Source organism: Cynocephalus volans, chromosome 1 (assembly GCF_027409185.1).
Source record: "Cynocephalus volans isolate mCynVol1 chromosome 1, mCynVol1.pri, whole genome shotgun sequence".
NCBI classification, from domain to species: Eukaryota; Metazoa; Chordata; class Mammalia; order Dermoptera; family Cynocephalidae; genus Cynocephalus; species Cynocephalus volans.
This window is the reverse complement of record NC_084460.1, coordinates 300,646,887-300,665,904: the sequence shown is the minus strand read 5'-3', so window position 1 is coordinate 300,665,904 and position 19,018 is coordinate 300,646,887. Positions and strand designations below refer to the sequence as shown.

Genomic DNA, 19,018 nt, shown 5'->3' with positions numbered 1-19,018 from the left:
GGTAGTCCTCCTGCCAGATGTCACCAGGAACCAACCCTTCCCTCCCAGGATGAGGTCTGGTGAGCAGAGGGGCCCACCTGCCCTTCCCTCCCCCATCTCCAGCCCCATCTCCAGACTGGCCAGGCATATCCACCTTCACAGTGGTCCCACATCTTTCTGACCATGATGTGGTGGCAGTGGTCACTCTGAGCCCCAGACTGCCCATCCTGTTGGTTCTGAGGCAGGCTGGTCCCCCCAGAGGTGATCTTCCCAGTACTGCAGCTCCCTGAGGTTGGTCGGTGCTAGGTTCAACCAACGGTTAGCAGAAGTTTCTGAACTCTGTGTTCATGTATGTGTTTGTTTCAAATAGACCTGTGTTTACGTGTTTGCATGTGTGCACTTTCTCACATGTCCCAGCTGCTCTGGAAGTTTCTGAGGGCAGGGCCTCAGTCTTGTCTGTCTTTGGTACCTGAAGTATCTTGGATAGTTCTCAGTCCAGCAGAACAGCCTAAGACGGGTTGCTCCATGACCAGATAGACAAGGGCTTTAAGCCACCGGGGTCGCTCACTTCTGGACGCCAGCACAGTCCTCTGCAGCATGGCCCTACAGGATCTCCCCTGCAGCATGTGCCTCCCCAGGCAGGTCGTCTATTCACCTTTTTCTCCTTCACTTTCTCCTGTGGTACAGGCCCCAAACCTACCCAGCTGGGGGCCTTGGGGCAGTCCTAAGTGTGATGCTCTACTTTCGTCCACATCCTCGGGGCCTGGCCAGGCAGGGGCTCTTGGTGAACTCAGTGGTCTACAGAATCGTCCCAGTCTCCATCTCCTCCTAGAAAGTGCTGGTTCTGTTGCCAACCTGGGGCAGCTTCTGGTGGGTGGCTGGCGCGCCCATGGGCGGCTCCTCTGCTGCAGCTGCCTCTGCCCTCCACCCCAGGCCTCGTGTACGACACGCTGATGCTGAAGCACCAGTGCACCTGCGGGAACACTAACAGCCACCCCGAGCATGCTGGGAGAATCCAGAGCATCTGGTCCCGCCTGCAGGAGACTGGCCTCCGCGGCAAGTGTGAGGTAATGCTGGGCACCACAGCCACTGGGGGATGAACAGGAGGGAGAGGGCTCAGCCACTCAAGGTGGCCCAGCACACTCTTGCTCGGGCCCCTGGGGGACCCAAGCAGGTTGACTGTCTGGGTTGTAATAACCTGCGGAGACCCGAGGCTGCTTCCCTCACGGACTGCATCCTCTCTGCAGGAGGCTGGGCCTCTGCTCTGCACCCATTACTGAGCATGTTCCTGCCAACACCCGCTGCTCCTCTTTTCATGCCAGTCTCTTCCCTGAAGCAGCGTTTCCAGCTGTGGTCCCTCTCAGACACCCTGGGACGTGCCACCCACTGTCCTTCAGGCTTTGTGGCCAGGGCAGGATCTGGAGGCCCACAGCAAGAATCAGACCCTGTCTCAAGTCAGGCCCACTGGCTTTTGATAAAATAGTGTTCTTTAAGTTTAATATTTCAAAAAGCTGCTCCAAGTGTATGGGGAGAACCTCAGGCCTCGAGTGACTCCTCAGGACTGAGACCCCTACGAGTCTGGGTGGTGTGGTGGGTAGAGCCTCAGCCACAGCTAGCTGTGATTTGGATTCAGCTTGTCACACCCTCCGTCTGTTTTGCTGAGGTCCTTTAGGCGGCATCAGTGACAGTGTCTCCAGCCGGTCCTCAGTTACCCTGTTATCCTGCAGAGGTAATGGCCACACTTCCTCTCTGGCAGGGAGGGCCGAGCCCCAACTGCTCATGGGGCCCAAATTTGCTCCACCTCAGACCTAGCTCAGTGGCCTCCCAGAAGGCTCAGCGAGTGACATGTTGAGGTCCCTTCCCTCCTTCTGATGGGGGAGGGTGACACTTGCCTGAGGTATTTTCCAGCATGCTCCCCCTGCCATCGGCCATCTCATGGGGATCCGTATGTACCGGGCCCTGCTGACAGCACAGGTATGAGGAGAAGGGGCTGCCGTCCCTGAGAGCAGTTGGGCTTGGACAAGCCTTGGTTTCTTCATCTGGCGAGTGGGTCTGGCAGCACCCACTGCCCAGGATTGGGCTACGAGGATGGTGTCCAGCCTATACAAGTGCTCACCACGTGGGGACCTGCTGCATCCCACACACACACTCCAGGAATCCCACCAAACTAGAGGCAGTGTGTGGATGGATGGAAATGTCCACATCCATGCGCCCGACAGCCTTGGCACCCACCTGGGCCCAGAGGGTGGCCATGGCAGAGATGCTTGAGCACGTTGTGGTGCTGGCAGGCTTGACCTGCTGTGTAGGCACCCGGGCGCTTCGGAGCTCCTGGCTGAATTATTTCAGAATTCCACCCCATGAGGCTGCCGCTCCTCCTTTAGGAGCCAAAATACTTAGGAACTCAAGCCAGTCTGTGGTCTGTAGTGCCCTAATTTCTTCTGCCGGTCTTATTGGTGATACATAATTCTCAGGGGCCGGGAGAGGTCCAGAATCCTCTCTGAAGTGCCCTCTGGGGAGAAGGGGGTCAAGCAGTCTGTACGACTGAGGCTCCTGGCACCAGTGACCCAGATCTGGCCAGGACGGCCACACCACTGGGGGGCAGCATCGTCCCGCAGACACAGCCGTGAGAAAATAAGCTCAGAGGGACATCCTGTCCCCCTTCCAGGGCTGCCCTGAGGAACCGAAGTGCCCAGAGGTCCCCATGGCCTGCATTCTTACCCTTCTCCCATTGCTGCCTCCACTCTCCCCAGGAGGGTCCACTCAGGCCAGGAGGCTTGGAGGTAGTTTCTCAGCCAAAAATGAAACAGAAGCAAGGTAAGAGTGAGAAAAAGAAAATATAGGCAAGGAAAAAAAAAAAAAAGAAAAGAAAATATAGGCAAGAAAACAGAAAATACAAGGCCACGACTCTGCTCCCTTCCCCTTCCCCTCGGTGCTGTGGGTGGGTGGGGGGTATAGGTGCTGGAGCCACGTGTCTCAGCCAAGCAGGAAAGGGAGGCCAAGGGCTGCAGACTGAGCCAGGCAGGGCCATGGGGAGGAGAGCTGGGGGAGGACGGCGGCTCCAGCACACGGCCAGAGGCAGAAACAGGGTCAGTCTCTGACGTGAGCGCCCCATTCCCAGTGCAGGGAGCCTCACTCAGGCTGCACTCCCAGCTCCCAGCGTGAGCCCACGGGGCGAGTCAGGCAGGTCTGCCTCCTGAGAAGGCAGAGGGAGGGGACACAGGTGCTGGGCACCCAACAGGAGAAGATGGGGTGGACAGTGCCGTGACCTCCCAGGCCACAAACTGCCTGGAGGCCTCAGCAAGGCTGGGGCCCCACAGCCAGCCCCTCACTCTGAGGAGACAACTGCCCAGCAGCCTCGGGTGGGGGGGCCTTTCCTGTGAGTGTGGCACCTGCTCCATACTGGGAGTCGGGGCGAGGAGAGATGGGGCTTCCAACCCAGCTCCCTCTCACCTTCACTCCACTGAGAATGCCAGGCGTCTCGTGGGACGTCGTCGTGCATGTTATGCACAGTTAGGGATCCTCTGGCAAGTTCTCGGTGTTCCTATGGGCCTAACTGGCAGGACAGCCACCACCCAGCTGGGTGTCCCCCACCCCCCAGGCACGGCTGCCAGAGAGGAGGGAGTGGGGAAGGGCAGCATGGGGGGAGGGTGGGGGGGACCCAGACCATGGCAGGGACGCTCATCCCACCTCGGACTTGTGTTTACTACACAACCACGCAAGGAGCTCCCCACTCTTTGTCCCAGGAATTGACGGGGAGGCAGGAATAATGGGTCAGCCTCCTGATAAGGGCAGGGGCAGCCACGTCTAGCACTTTGAAAGGGGTCTGTACACATGCTGTCTGAGGGATTGTACATCCCAAAGCTTCTGTTAGTTCAGTCCTGTGTCTTATCTCATTTGACATATTTGTAAGCATGGGTATTTTATACTCTCATCTGGCTTATTCTGAAAATCTCTCTTGCTACGATTCAAACTCTTATCCCAGGGTCTGGCTTTTACGTGCTGAGAGCACCCGTGGCCACTGTGGCCTTGCCATTCACACCTGCAGTCCAGGGTGTTGCTGCCGTTGTGGACACTGCATGGCACAACTCCTGAGGGCGGGCCCCCCAAGAGGCCTCACAAAGCATGGCTTGCCCAGACACCATCTGTCCAGACAGTTTGGCACTGACCACACCTGTGAGTGCCCGTGCACAGAGGAGAGCTTCACGAAGTCATTAACAACAAGAAGAGCAGGAAACCAGCAGCATTCCGGGGCTGCCCTGGGCCCCATCTGTACCTGGCCCCACCCACCAGCCTTCCATGTGTCCCTCAAGTAGAAATAAAACTAAATGGTGGGTGGAATCACAGGACCAGTTTTCTACCACTGGAAGTGAAATTGCCTCCTTTCTCTTTTAAGCAAGGTAGTTTAGCAGAGAAGGGCCTGACTTTGTGGAGTTGATGTTCACGATAAGAGAGTTTCCAGAGCACACCTACCCTGTGGGTGGAGGCTGCACTCTGCTGGGTCCTCCTACTCTCTTCTCCACCCTGCATGGACAAGACTCTGAGGCACAGAGCATCGTGCAGGGGAGCCTAAGGCAGGGGCTTCTGTTGTACTGACGGTGGCCCCGGGCTCCAGGGCATCCCTTGCCATGAGTGTCACTCGCATGTGTGGGACCCTAAGACCTGCGGAAGGCAGTGGGCACTGGGGCCAGGTGTGTAGTCGGGAGGGGAAAACTGGACCCTTGCTCTGCCAGTAGAAATAGGAGACGGCCACCCGAGTGTCCTGTGACTCTCCATGTTAACCTAACCCGCAAAGAGCATCTCCACAAAAAGCATTAATGTCAATCTTGCATCGTAATCTGCCTCCTTTTAAAAGGTTAAGTAAAAGTAATTCAACTGAACAGTGATTTTTCTGTTAATTTCTGGGGTAAGTCTGAAAATAGCGCAGGGATCTTGATCCGAGGAATTCCCAAGCAGCAGAGAAGACTCTGGAGCATCTCATGATCTGTGCAGCATGTGAGGCGAGTTGCCTGGTCCTGGCATACAGCGATGATCAGGGTAGGGCCGGTTCCCTTGAACGAGAACTTGGTGTCTCAGTTCATGCCACCTTTGGCAGTTTGCCTCTATTTTAAGACCAGACCCTGGCAGTTAGAAAGCAAAGTAATAATTTGATGCCACATCGTCTGTGTGACAGTGAAGGGTAGCACGTTGAAGGCTGGAATTACCTTTTTAATTGTCTTTCAAAGCTATCATTCAAGCGTAAGCCCTCTAAAATATTTTTTAAGTATGTTCAAATATTGTATTGGGTGATGTTTGCTTTTTATTTTGCAACAACCAGATAATTTTGGGCTTATTCATGTATCAAATTAAGTTCCCTTTGGGGTCGTAGTTTCGGTAGAGTTACGGTCTCTGGAAACTGAAGCACAGCGAAGACGTGAGCATCCTCTCCTTTCTGTCCCTGCAGTGCATCCGTGGACGGAAGGCCACCCTGGAGGAGCTGCAGACAGTGCATTCAGAGGCCCACACCCTCCTCTATGGCACAAACCCCCTCAACAGGCAGAAACTGGACAGTAAGAAACTTCTAGGTATTTTAAGACCTTCCTTTTCTCCTGTACTAGGGTTGAAATTGCCCAAGGTTGTTTTTCCAGCTCTCAGCCCCTGCGGTTGGGTGGCTGTGGGTGTCACCTGCCAGTCTCTGCGCAGCCACAAGGATGGGGATGGCCTTGCTCTGCAGTGTCCCCTGCCAAGTCATATGGTAAAGAGCCTGGAGATAAATTCTCACTCGCGGTTCACATGAGCCGCTGGTTTCTTATGAGAGCCTTGTAGCAAGCATGTTTGGGCAGAAAATGGGCTGGGAGCACAGGCTTAGAAGAATCTTGAAGAGCAGAGTTTTGATTCTAGAGGCTGATCTGGAACACTCAGACTCCCAGCTGTGTCCCCTCGCCTGGCTGTGAGCCTTGAGTTCTGTTCCGAGCTCCACTTTAAGGCTCGTCAGGGCAGAACAAAGAGGAGGCCGGGAGAGTGTTCCCAGGCCTGGCCACGTGCCTCCCAGGGCACCCTGAGCATTGGCTTCAGTGCAAAGGTTGTTTCCTGGCTCTGACAGCCGTTCCCTGCGTGAGTGGGGGAAGGGATATTTGGGCCTCGTGGAAAGAGCTTTCTAACAGAGGCATCTCCTGCCTCGGGGGGTGGTGAGAGTGTCTTCACTGGGACTCTTCAGCAGAGGCAGGTGGACTCTGGACAAACTTCACAGAGCCCCGGGGCTGACTGGGCGTGGGGACAGGGGTTCTTTGGGCTCCCGGCCACTGTAAACCAGGACAGTCCCCAACCATGGTTTCTTCCCTGACTTCCCTGCCTTTGCTCCGTGGGAAAGAAGGCTGCTTAGGCAATTCCAAAAGAGGCAGAAAGGAGGGGGGCCTGGGAATCACAAACACAGGGGGCAGGCTGTGTTCGGCTGGTTTCCTCTGATTCACATCAGAGATGTGATTCACATCGCAGAGGCGTGCTCTGTGCCAGACCTGCGCTGGGCGACAACCTCACAGGATTCCGCACTGTGTGGCCTTTGTGCGCGCATGCTTGATCGTTCATCCACTCACCAGAGGCAGCTTCTGCTCTGGACGTGCCCCAGGTGCTGCCCTCGGAGAGCCTGGAGCCCTGATGACCCACGTGGGTTCTGGCCTAGGGTGGTCATCATGTTGCTTTCAGATTCCCCACTGCACTGTACTAATGGGCCTTTTAAAAAGACATAACACTCAAGTTTGGGGAAACAGGAAAGGAGTCCACAGCAATGGGCTTTGGAGGCTGTAAGGCAGGAGGCAGTGGTGCTAATGTAGCAGATTCGGCAGAGTGGACTCCAGAGCCGGTGCTGGGACAAGCACTGCTGACACCCCACAGACTGCAGCAGCTCAGGGAAGGTGATGGCAGAGACCCTGGACTGGGGGTAGCAGAGGCAGGGAGGAGCTCAGGCAGGGACTGGGCCAAGGCTGACAGCGAGGCCTCTGGCCCGTTCGCCCTGGACCCCAACTCCACAGGCCTGGGCAACTTCTAACTTGCTACTCTGCAGAAAGGACATGACAGGGGTCCCTGGGCTGGGAACTCCATGTCCAGATCAGGGTGTCAACACCAAGCCCCACTACTGGGCTCTCAGCATGCTGACCTTTACTCTCCAGGCAGAGACAGGAGATCCCTCTTCAGGGACTTGAGCAGCCCAAAGGCAGCTGACATCGGGGCTGCCCAACAAAGAGCCCCCCACAATCCCTGATAGTAGAGCTCGTGGTTAATAAGTGCACCTGTGCCCTGAGCATCCAGCCAGCATTTAGCACTTCATTCAGGGCTCATGCAGCACCTCAGGAGCATTCTTCACAGGGATGCCAAGATGGGAGCAAAGCAGAGAGAAGCAGCTTGGAGGACAGGTGGGGGATGGAGGGAGCCAAAAACCCAAAACTGTCATTAATACCCTTAAGGACAGGAGATACTACGTCCACATAACGTGAACAGTGCAATAGAGAAGGAAAAAGTACAGAACGTTCAGAGGACATAAAAATGAAAAACAAGATTGCAGAAACAGAAACTCCTTGAGCTGGGAGAGAGGGTGAGGCCATCGAGCAGACGGGCAGAGTGGAGATGGGAGTGTGGGAGGGGCAGACGGGGGGCCGGCAGGAGGACAGCGTCTTGGAGGATTTGGGAGAAGGTCCCGGAGCTGAAGGACACCAGTTACTGGTTGTAAGGACCCCCAAGGGGTAAAAGGCCCCTCATGGGGAGCACCTGTGAAGGTTTCAGAGCAGGAGAAAGACAAGATGCCACAAGCTTCCAGAGAGGACCAGAGCCACTGTGGGCCTTCAGCAGTGGCACGAGGCCTTGCCGCTCTGAGGGGACATTCTTTCCACACCTGCTAAATAGTCTGGCGAGAGGCGGGGCACGGGACATTCGGGCGTGCAAGGCTGTAGGAGTTTGATGTCTCAAGCATTCTTTCTCAAGAAACTGCTGGAAGACAGCTTCCACCAAAGCAAAGGAAATAGATGCAGCAGCCAGCCCATGCCAGAGGCCGCACCCGTAGGATGGCCAGGCAATGGCTGTGAGCAGCTGTACCTGTGAGAGCCACGCAGGAGGGGCGCTCACCACAGAGACAGCACATGCCACTGGCCAGGGCAGGTCTGCATGACGTCTCAGGTTCTTCTCAGGCTCCTGCTTGTCTGGTCACATGGTTCCTGCCCCTCCCTGCAGGCCCCACTGCCCCAAGTCCACCCACCAAGTCCTCCATGTGGGCCTAACCCTGGGGCAGAGGCAGCCGTGTGGCTCAGAGGCAGTGCTGCTCCACCTCCCCACTGGCTGCTCTGGCCATCACAGGCCTGCTCCCCAGGACGCATGAACAACCCCAGGAAGCTGTGGCCAGAGTGTGACCCCAGGCGCTGTCACTGCACAGAGCATCTTTGTCCTTTGCTTGCACAGTGAGGTTTGTTCTTGCTCCTCAACTCGGTTTTCCAAAGCTTGGCTGCCATGATTTCAGGCATGTGCAGGAAGTGAGGAGCTTGGGAACAGCCACTAGGTCTGGCAGGTATGCAGTGCTGTCTTCCTCCCACATGTGTTTGGTGGCACAGGCCACGCGTGAGCGTTGTGTAGAACTGCAGCGTGCAGGCCATGACCCCACACACAAACAACAGCCACCTACTTAGAGCTGTGAGGGGTGCTCGTGGGGCCCAGACCCCTCACCCTGGTAGTGATGGAGCAGGACTCGGAGGGGGCGGGCAGGGAAGTCTGAGATTGCCTCAGACAAGTGAGGGTGGGGCAAGGGCTCCCAGGGGGACAGGCGGCTCCCAGAATCCTAGAGGCAGGGCCTGTGCTGCAGGCAGAGGCATGGGGTAATGGGAAGGGAAGCAGAGGCTGGCTGGGGTGCGGGGGATGGGAGCCCTAGAGGACAGGACAGTGTGGATGGTGGGAGAGGGCAGGCAGCCTTGAGTACAGGAGCAGAGCAAGTGAAGACTAGCAGAGGGGCACAGGACAGAGTCCCCGTCCCTCGGGGTTCTCCACATCCTTACCAGGAAATGTCACTGCTTACTGCGTGGCACTGAGCACCTTTCATGATGGGATAAGACTTTTATCAGGAAGTCACTGGTGCTGCCAGGCACCAGCTTCAGTGGTTGTGGGGACTTCCCAGAAGCACTCAGTTCAGGGGCATCGGCTGATTGGCTCTTTCCTTAACTCGTCATCTGTCCATCAGCCCATCTCCACCCTCTGCCCAGAAGAGAGATCTCTGCCCATCGGTTCTCACACCGGCTGTCCATCCTCAGAGGGCCATTGTGGGCTGACCCACCACCCAGACTCCTCTGCACCTCCATCCTCCAAAACTGTCAAAGTCCATGGGATAGGGGACAGTTCCATGCCAAAGGTGAAGGCGGGTTTAAATTCACCAATGGGAGAACGTTCTAGATTTTTAAGCTCGTTTCTAACTATGTTTAAAACAGATTATCAAAAATGAGAGAAACTGGACATGTGGTGGGTATCCTTAGGGAAGATCAGGAAAGCCCAGAGGCCCAGAGCTCCACACCGATAGATCTGACGCCTGGTACACCGTGACCCTCGGTTCACGCCAACATGGTCCCTTGAAGACCGCGCTCTTGTTTTTGGTTTCTTTGTTGAAATGTTTTTCCGACACCCTGTAATCCCATTCCTGTCCCGATCCCGCGTAAGCAAGCATTTTAGTGTACTTAGTGTTTCTTTGGTTAACCCAGTATGTTGTTCTAAAGTGTATATTGTTTTTTATGTATGTTTAATTTATATCAGTGATATTATAGATCATTGTCTCCTTTTCTATCTTGCTAAGTAAGCTTCATGTTTTAAAATCTATTCACCTTGCCATGAGGATAGCCAATCTGTTAGCTTCTTGCCACTTGAGATGTATTTTTAAATTTCTGACAGTTGTCCTAACTGAAGAACTTCATTATCATCAGACTAAGTATTTCAGACATAGTAATAGCTGGTGATTATCTCGAATTTTGTTAACATAACCCTAATTAGGTATTTAAACACTACTGTGTGATTTCCCTTCCTCTTTTAATCGAACCCACAAATTTCTAAGCCCCATGCAAAAGGCCCCTTTGTAGTTGGTTACTAATGTGGTGAAATGCCACATGCCCACCGTCTGATGGGGACCCTGACACTCAGGGAGGGCTGGCCGTGCTGGGTTCATCTCCTGCTGCCGGTGACATGGTGCTGCACCACCATGAGCCTGGCCTGGTGGGGGTTCTGGGCCTGGGTCTGCAGGGCCCCTTGTGAGCAGGCACTGGACCCTTCCCTCAGCACAGTGAGGATAGCTACGGAAGAAAAGCCTGTGTCTTTCCCAGCCCCAGCCTGGGCACCTGCTGGGAATAGACAAGGGAGAAGCCCCTGACTGTGGCTGGCTAGTCCCCAGGCCAGAGGTGGGCATGGCAGAGGGGACCCTTCTCACTGCCATCACGCTCAGGAGCTGTCACCAAAGCAGCTCCCCTGGGGAAAGCTCCCCGTCCTCGCGTGCACTTGGAGTACGTTTCATGTGTTTGAGTACAGGATATGGTACCTTCTTTTTTTTTTTTTTTAATAGTAGTTTTGGTCTTTGCTTGCTGGATAATGAGTAGAATCAAAACATTCAGATGACTTGGGTTATTGTGGGCTGTGATTTCAGAAAGAGAGACCCAGTCCCTTGCAGAGCCCTCGCTGCTCCTTGTCGCATACGCACAGGTGTGTGTGAGTTTGTGCTCACGCGTGCTCGAACTCTGTGGAAGAATGAGCTGTCTAAATCCGCAGCACTGCTGTCCCCATGTTGAGACAGTCAGTGATGTGAGATCTGGTCACAAAGACATCGAGCTGGTCACTGGGGGCCATTTACCGCCTATCCAAAGCAGTGCCCAATCAAGAGGAGTGGGATGCCCTACCCACTGTGTAGTGGAGCGTTAGGCTACAGGACACGGGCAGCAAGCAGGACTGCAGGCAATGTGGTGCCCACACCATCCCCTGTTCCAGTCTGGCTCCACGCACAGCCCTAGTACACAAGCCAAGCAAGCCCCCAGCGTAGCACCTCGCGTCCCTGCGTGGCGGCCCCTCGTGCACTTGCAGACCCATTTGCTGCCACTGTGGCACAAGGAGAGCAAGGCCATGTGCCCTGCCTCTGGGGACTGAGGATTGGCAGCAGCCCAGCCCCAGCAAGAAGTGTTTACTGATACTATTCCGTGCCCTGTGTTCACATCTGGAAGTAGGAACTGAGGCTGGGAGCCACAAATCCAGACAGTAGACAGTCAGTGAGCTGTGCCATAGAGGAGAGTGTCTGGGGCAGTGAGAAACAGGCCCAGGGAGGGACCGAGCGTCCTGGCCTCTCAGCGACGGTGGTGCTGCTGCCCTCGGTGGGCATGAGGATTGGTACTGACCTACTGGGGACAGCAGAGAGAGCACTACTAGGCTGGATCCTGGTCCATGCTACCATCCCATTGGCTGAGTGCCTGGTGTGGCCCAGGTTGGGGGCGGTGACTGATTGGACACACACCCGCCCTCAGGAGCACCAGACCGGCGTAGAGACTCAGCACAGGTCCCCTCTGAAGCTTGCTGGCCCCTCCCAGCACAGGGGATTGTGTTTTGAAATGGGAACACCTGTGGTGTCCAAGCAGGGACTTTGCGCCCCTCAGGTGGCCAGCTCTCCCATCAGGTGATGACTGTTTCCCTTTTCCCAGGAGAGACCTATGGCCCTGAGCCCTTTCTGGAAAGTACTACAGGTGCCACCCTCTGCCCTCACCTGCTGGTGTGGTAACACTCCAGCCACAGTAGGTGGGCACGGTCATTGCCCAGCCCACAGGGTCAGCCTGAGCCTCCAGCCTTATTGCTGATGCCACGGCGTCCACAGGGGGCAGAGCCAGGGCCTCGGCCTGGGTCGGGCCTTTGCTCAGGGCCTGGCTGGGGATCTCTGTTGAGATCCCATAGCGTAGAAGCAAATAGGTGTTGGCTGACAATCTTCTCTGTGCCAGCCGCTCTGATTGGACCTCCGTTGCCATCGCAGTTGCTCTTCCCAAGTGCCCTGTGGTAGGTGTTTGCACTGATGCCACTGACCTGCCAGGCAAGATCAGGCCAGGCCCTGACCAATCCCGAGGCCAATTTTCTTCTGGTGGCTCCAGGCAGAGCCAGTGCAGGAGCACAGATCCATGAGCATCTGGAGCAGGAGCCAATGTTGCTGGTCAGGCAGAGGATGGGGGGGGGGGGGGGCGGGCTCCCGGCCGAGGGCACAGACCTGCCAAGTGCAGAAAGTGGGGACAAGGAGACTGCTAGATCAAGGGGCTAGGGGCAATGGAGAGTGACAGGCAGGCCCCTACCTGAGAGCCTGAACTCTGCCCCCTGTCAGGGGCTTCTCCTTGACAGGTGAGTTTTAGGCTAGTTGCCACATTCAGCCAGTGCTGGGATTGCATTGAGGCACAAGACATGGTCCCCTCCCTAGGAGCACCTTTGTCACTGGGGGCAGACATGAGCCCCAGGGGCGAGATGGGATTGGTGGTTTCCTGGGCCCAGGCTTCCCTGTGAAGAGACCCAGATGGCCTTCTGGAAGTTCTGTGGTTTCTCAGTCTGCTGTGCGTGGTCCGAGGTTGTAGTTGGGGAGAAGGCAGTCGTTCACATTCCTGGAAGATTCTTCAGCGTCTGAAAGGCCTCTCCCCTTGGCTATAGTCAGAGAGGACTGCTGGGACTCGGAACTTAGAGCCATGTGCAGAGCTGGTGAGGAAACCCCCAGGAGCCAGGGTTAGGGGTCTTGGCAACAGGGTTTGCTGTGGACACAGCCTTTCAGGAGCTGCTCCACGTGCCACAGGGAGCCCAGGAAGAGGGCATGTGCCCTTCCAGGTACCTTGTGCTCCTGGGGGACATGGTATTGCCTGGCTCCTTGAGGAGTGGGCACTGTCCCCTGGTGTCTGTGGCCTGGCTCAGCCCTGGCAGAGAGCCAGGTGCCTCCACCACCGCAAGGTGATATGTGGAGGGGCAGTTGCCCTTTGAACCCAGTGCGCTCATGGTGTGAGGGTGTCGTGCATGCCCCCACACCCCAGGCGTTCCCAGGGCCTCACTGGGCCAGCCCCTCCTGACTCGCTCCTTCTCCCACAGGCTCACTGACCTCGGTGTTTGTCAGGCTCCCTTGCGGTGGCATTGGGGTAAGTATTGCTTTAATGTGTAAATAATGTCTTGTTTGTTCCCCAGTCCCAGCGGTCACAGAAACGGCGGCCGTGCTCTCCTCAGAGTGGGTAATTGCTGCCAGGTGTTTTCCATGGAGGGTCTGGGGTGGGGGCTGCCCATCTATGGCTTCAAAGGCTGTGGGAGCTGCCAGTGTTTGATCACCGGGCTTGGTCACCTTCTTTGGGGAGGGTCGTCTGGCACACGCAGCTTGGGCCCTGGTGGGCTGCAGCTCTTGTTTTAAGAGACAGGATCCCATTTGCAGACTGGAGTCTCATCTCCTCCTAAGTCTGCAGCAGTAATCTGCTAACCTCAACTCAGATCATGAACGTGTTGTCAGGTGGTAGGATATGTGTTTACTCTGTGTCCTGTCCCCAGCCCGCTGTGACAGGTGAAGCTCTTGGTGCAGTGATCATGCCATGTGTGGGCCACATGAGGTGGCAAGGCTGGCAGCTGGGGTGTGGGCTTCCTCCACAAGCAGATGATGTTCTTAAGCTAGACACCTAGGAGAACCAGCATGGGTACGTGGATTACGAAGGACTTTCTGGTCAGGCTCCACGCCTTTATCTGTGCAGGGAAGGTCAGGACAGTCCAGTCCTCCCAGTAACAAAGAGCTGTCCCCTGGCTCCCAGCCTCGGGGATGAAGTAGGGGTGGGGGCAACAAGAGAGAGAACCAACTGCAGTTTGAAGATGAGGCCAAGCTTCCTGGCTGACTGGCTGACCTGCTGACCAGCACGGATCAGCAGCCCCGCCAGACACCACAGACGGTCTCAGAGTGGGAGGTGGACAGGAGCCCAGGGTCGGCAAAAGCCACTTTGGCTGATGCCACACAGGGCGTGTGTGAGCACAGGGCACAGGGTGACACTGCACAGTGTGTGTGTGATCATGGGGCATAGGGTGACACCGCACAGTGTGTGTGTGATCACAGGGTGACGATGCATGGTGGGTGTGTGTGATCACGGAGTGACAATGCACTGTGTGTGTGTGTGTGTGTGTGTGTGTGTGTGTGTGATCACGGGGTGACAATGCACAGTGTGTGTGATCACAGGGCACAGGATGACACACAAGATCAGATTCTGCTATAGAAATGAAACGAACTTGTTTTCTTCTTGAGTCTTTATAAAAATCGGGGCTTCGAAAATTATCCTGTCAGAAAGGGAATAAATGGCATTTATTCATACCACTACCAAGCCCTCCTTGAGTTACTTTATTTTGTATTGTAAATAGGCGGCAGTCTCTTAATGTGGGGCAAGTTTTTGGCCAGACATGAAAAGATGGGGATTTGCGCCGCTCTGCAACCAGCTCACCATGCACAGCAGGCGCTGGCTGAGTGCACCCTCAGGCTGGGGCCACAGCCCTCCCAGCGCTGACCCTGGTCTGAGCTGCACCTTCACAGCGCGCCAGATGCATCTGTAGTGCTGAGTAGTGTGGGCACCCTTCAGGGTAGGCAGCAGGATGTAGGGACCTCCTACGAGGTATTTCTTCCTTTCATTTTCCGTGATGACCTCCACCAGAGACAGTGGAGGGGTATGCAGTCCCCGGCCTGGCTTTGGGGTGGACTGGATACGTCAGGGGACAGCTGCAGCCCTCCTGTTCCTCAGTGTCTCCATCCAGAGCCAGCCCCTCAGTCCTGGGAGGAGCACAGTAGACCCCAGGAGCCTGAGCATGGGCGGGATGGGCTGCTGTGGGGGGGCTGCAGGTGCAGGTAGGAAGAGGCTGGCCTGCTCTTGCTGACAGCAGCTTTAAATGCCCTTAAGTTGCATAATGGCTCTTCTAAAAGTTTAAAGCTCACCTGCCATGACTATGTTAAACATGGACTTTAAATTGTCTTGACCTTTTTGCTGAGCCAATTAGTAGACACTTCTCCTCTGTTCATCTCCTGGTTACTACAGGTTCAAGTTAGGAGGGGCTGGTGTCCTTGGACTTCCCTGCTGCCCCCCTCCAGGTCAGCCCCTGTCTGCCAGCACCGCCTCAGCCCCCAGTGCCCAACCCTGCATGGCTCCTCTGAGCCTTCCATAGCTCCGGGCCATGCTCAGAATTTGCCAGCCCCTCTGTTCTAAGTCTCCCTGAGGTTCTTCGTGAGAACCTCCCTCTCCTGCCCTCGCTCTCTGTCTTACTGCTGTAAATGCAGAGTCCCCACCTCTGCACTGGCAGTGCATCACCACCTGCCCCACGGGACTGTCCCTCAGCTGTGCCTCGTGCCTGAGCCAGGCTGCTCACCATGGGCCTGTGCTCCTGCCACTCCCACCTGGTCCCAGGGGAGCTGGTGGCCAGTAGCTGGAGCCTGCAGGCCCTGAAGCAGCCGGAGGGTCTTGCTGGGTTGTCTGGGGACAGCGGCAGCCTGGGGTCCTGCAGTGGGGCTGGGGCTTTGTGCAGGATGTCTCAGGAGCTCCTGAGCCACAGAGTCATGCAGGAAGGGGCACCCTGGAGGGCAGAACAGTCCCACGGTAGCCCAGGTGAGCGGGGCACAAAGTTCCTTCAAAAGCACACGTGCATCAGCTCGTTCCCCTCCCTGCTGCGTTCACTGAGTCCTAAAGCCCAGTGTGTCACACTGTGAAGGGAAATAATCTCTGAGTGTTTTTGGCCACACTGCCTCTGTCCTCGGCCCACCCTGGATGCTGCCACCCCGGAGGGCACGGGGCAGCATGGAGTCCCCCTGCCCAGCTCACACGGGGCTGCCACTTTTGACTTCAATGAGTTGATTATCCAGCTGAAGTGACTGGCCCAGATAGTTGTGTTTATATGGCTACCTCCACGGTTAACAGTATCGTGTTATTTAGGGTAGAAGCCAGTCTTTAAACGTTCAGTATTAATGCTGCGGGGGGTAGGCAAAGCAGAGAGTGTTCTTTGGACATTTGGAAACTATTTAAAGACCATAGACGTTTGGTGATTGAAAAGAATAACCCTTGCTGAGTACACTTCCGGAAATGTCTTCAGCCCTCGTAAATGCATTTTAAATCATCTCGCTTTGAAGATGAAACTTCAAGACTGCCTGGAAAGAAATCTGTTCCTCCCACGTCACGATCAGTGTCTGTCAAGTGGCACGTTGGCCTTGCGGTGGCAGGAGCCCTGGGCCTGGGCGGGTGGGTGAGGAGGCAGGCACAGGTATGACCCCAGCGTGCTCGGTGCTCAGAAGAGGTGGGTCTGAGAAGGAGGGTCCTCCAGTGGATCTGGTAAACGTCTTGTTAAACCCGCTTGCTGGGGCACAGCTTCAGACTCCCAAAGCTGGGCACAGCCTCAGGAAGGGGATGAGTCCCGAGTGTGTCTGGCCAAGGAACCAGTTGCCCCACAGCATCTTGTGGGTGAGGACACACTTGGGGATGGCTGCTCAGGTGCCCCAGGCCCGGCCCAAGGGCTGTGTGTTTTATTGTAGCCCCTGAAACACACCCTACCCAGACTCCCACAGGGAGACTTTTCTTCTCACCACTGCTGTCAGTCTCTCTTTTTTCTCTCCCACTTTAGCCAGAGCTTTAAAAAAAAAAAAAAATCTAATGTGCCTAAATAAATAAATGAACCAACACACAAACAGAAGTTGTTTGACACGTTTGTGTGAATCACGTTTTTCCATTTGAAGTGGAAGCAGCTAAGTGGCCAGATTTGCAGTCACCTGGGCAGAGTTGTCTGTGGTCACCTAGGGCAGAGCACGGTGATTGTCCCTCCCACCCCTAACTCCCAGTCCTGTTTAGCTGCACTTGCCAGTAATTAGAGCTTCCCGTTAAAGCCAGGACAAAACAAAGTTACAATTTGAAGAGACTACTAATTTTGATTCCTCACATTTCATTCTGCTCATTGTAGTATGAGTTTCTTAACTGTAGTTGCAGTAAAAAAACAAGTAGGTGACCTTGACATCATTACTACTCTGAGGATATTGGAGCAGCTGAGAGCAGAAGGGACGCCTGAGAAACGCTAAGAACACACGTTGTTTCTGGTGCATTCACTTTTATTTTTCGTGCAGTATTTTCTGACGTGTTAAAAAGAAATAAGCCCAAATGTGGGCCCTGGTAGGTCCTGGGCTGTTAGAGGCAGAGCCATGGGCCCATGGGCTTGCCCCAGGGGTGGCACGACCTCACCACGCAGCGTTGTGTCCACAGGTGGACAGCGACACCATCTGGAACGAGGTGCACTCGTCGGGGGCGGCCCGGCTGGCCGTGGGCTGTGTGGTGGAGCTGGTCTTCAAGGTGGCCACAGGGGAGCTGAAGGTGAGTTAGGATGTGGTGGAAATGGGCTCCTGAAAGGAGGCCTGCCAGGAGGGGGACAGCCCTCTGCCATCCCCTCAATCAAACAGAGGTGACCGTGATAGGGGAGGTGCTTCCTGGACAGGGACAAAGGGTGGGCCCTGCTCTGTTGGCACAGCCTCCACGTTGAATCCGAGGGAACCTTTCCCACGCTTGTGAAAGTATTTATAATAGCAATAGCATCTGGCTTAGTGGAAGCCGCTGGGTTCTCACACCTGCTTTGCATCACTCTGCTGCGACATGGCGAAGAAATCCTCACCCTCACAGAAAATTGGAAAAGGAAGAAGTGTTTTAGCAGCCTTTTCATTTAATTGTGGCTATTCTTATTTGATGGTAACCAAAACTCAGCAAGCAGTAGTGTCTTGAAGACTGGCTGCCACACCGAGTCCAAAACCATATCGGGGACTTTTCCTTCTCGTTCCGTCAGCACCACCCGTTAGCCTGTTTTGCATGTTGAATAGATCTTTTATCCATGGGTGATTTTGTAACACTGTGCATTGGTCATTTAGAAATTTCGGCTCATTAAGTTATGTACATTATACAATATCAGAAAGAAATCACTAATTGTTTAAAACCATTAACACCACCACCCATCTCATGAGAAAAGTCTTTTAAGTACTGGGAGAACGGTCAGGCTCACAGTGGCAGGTACAAGTGTTCCAGACTTCTGATTTGCATCTTGAAAGCTCAAATTTTATTGCCTACAACAACTACTGAGTGTCATTTTCCTTTGAGTGATAGTCTCACTGTCTGAGAACTGTCTTTGACTTACCCAAGTTGGAATAACTAGTTTGTCCATCCTTCTTTTGAGGAAAATTGGCATTCCTAGAAAAAAGGAGCTGGCTCAGCTCACAGCTCAGCAGTCGCACAGCTGTGCTCCCCGAGACAGTCCTCGCCCTCGGTCAGCAGCAGAACTGCCCACGTGCCTTCCCTTTCCTTTCCGCGGGACATTGAAAGGATGTGTGTGCGAGGGTGGAGATTTAATAAAATGTATACATTGCACTGCTTCCTGAAGCACATTTCTAAGGAAACTGCCTTCTCCCTCCAGCGTGTGCTGGTGAATGCAGTGAGGACGAGCGCTGCTCTGTGCCGCTGCGTAGCCACCGCTGTGGCACCAGCACCACACCCTACAATGCTCTGGCACCACTGGTGCAGCTGTCAAAACAGTGAGAAAGGCAAATAGAGCCATAGGATTGTTCTAGCATAAACCCCCAGGAGGGATCCGCAGACTGCAGAAACAGGGAAACAGTTCTACAATGCTGAGTTTGTTAAAAGGTGGGCCTACCACGTGTGTTGGTCTCTCAACTTCGCTTGCTGCCCTTGTCCTTTCCTCAGCCAGTCCCTGTGGTGGCCAGCTGACCGCTTCCCACAGCCACTTCCCACAGTCATTAATGGTTGGCTGGCCCTTTAGAGGCTGTTAAGGACTTGGACCACATAACTTCTTGGTGGTGGTGATACCAGGAGGTGCCCATTTAAACCATTTTTATTGCAGCAGCTACAGAGCGGTTTGCAGATGGTTTTTAAAGCACAGGCAATGGGGGGGGAGGGTGGGCATGCAGCTATTTTCCAGCCTCTGAACCATTTCTCTCAAGTGTTAATGGAGTTGTTTGTTTTATGTTTTGCCTACTCGCTGAGAACTGAGCTGCAGTAGGACAGGGACATGT

At 54.9% G+C, this 19,018-nt stretch overlaps 1 protein-coding gene across 11 annotated transcripts in view; it reads left to right on the top strand.

The window, feature by feature from the left end:
* The window catches only part of HDAC4 (histone deacetylase 4), a 308,256-nt gene that overhangs the window by 253,204 nt on the left and 36,034 nt on the right, over window positions 1–19,018 (top strand). For 10 of the 11 annotated variants that reach the window (XM_063099194.1, XM_063099201.1, XM_063099228.1 and 7 more), the window contains 4 exons: window positions 913–1,046; window positions 5,420–5,540; window positions 13,054–13,100; window positions 17,211–17,318. In XM_063099194.1, coding sequence (XP_062955264.1) covers window positions 913–1,046; window positions 5,420–5,540; window positions 13,054–13,100; window positions 17,211–17,318 — 410 coding nt within the window. The remainder of the gene's footprint in view (window positions 1–912; window positions 1,047–5,419; window positions 5,541–13,053; window positions 13,101–17,210; window positions 17,319–19,018) is intronic. The other variant, XM_063099184.1, reaches the window with a different exon arrangement.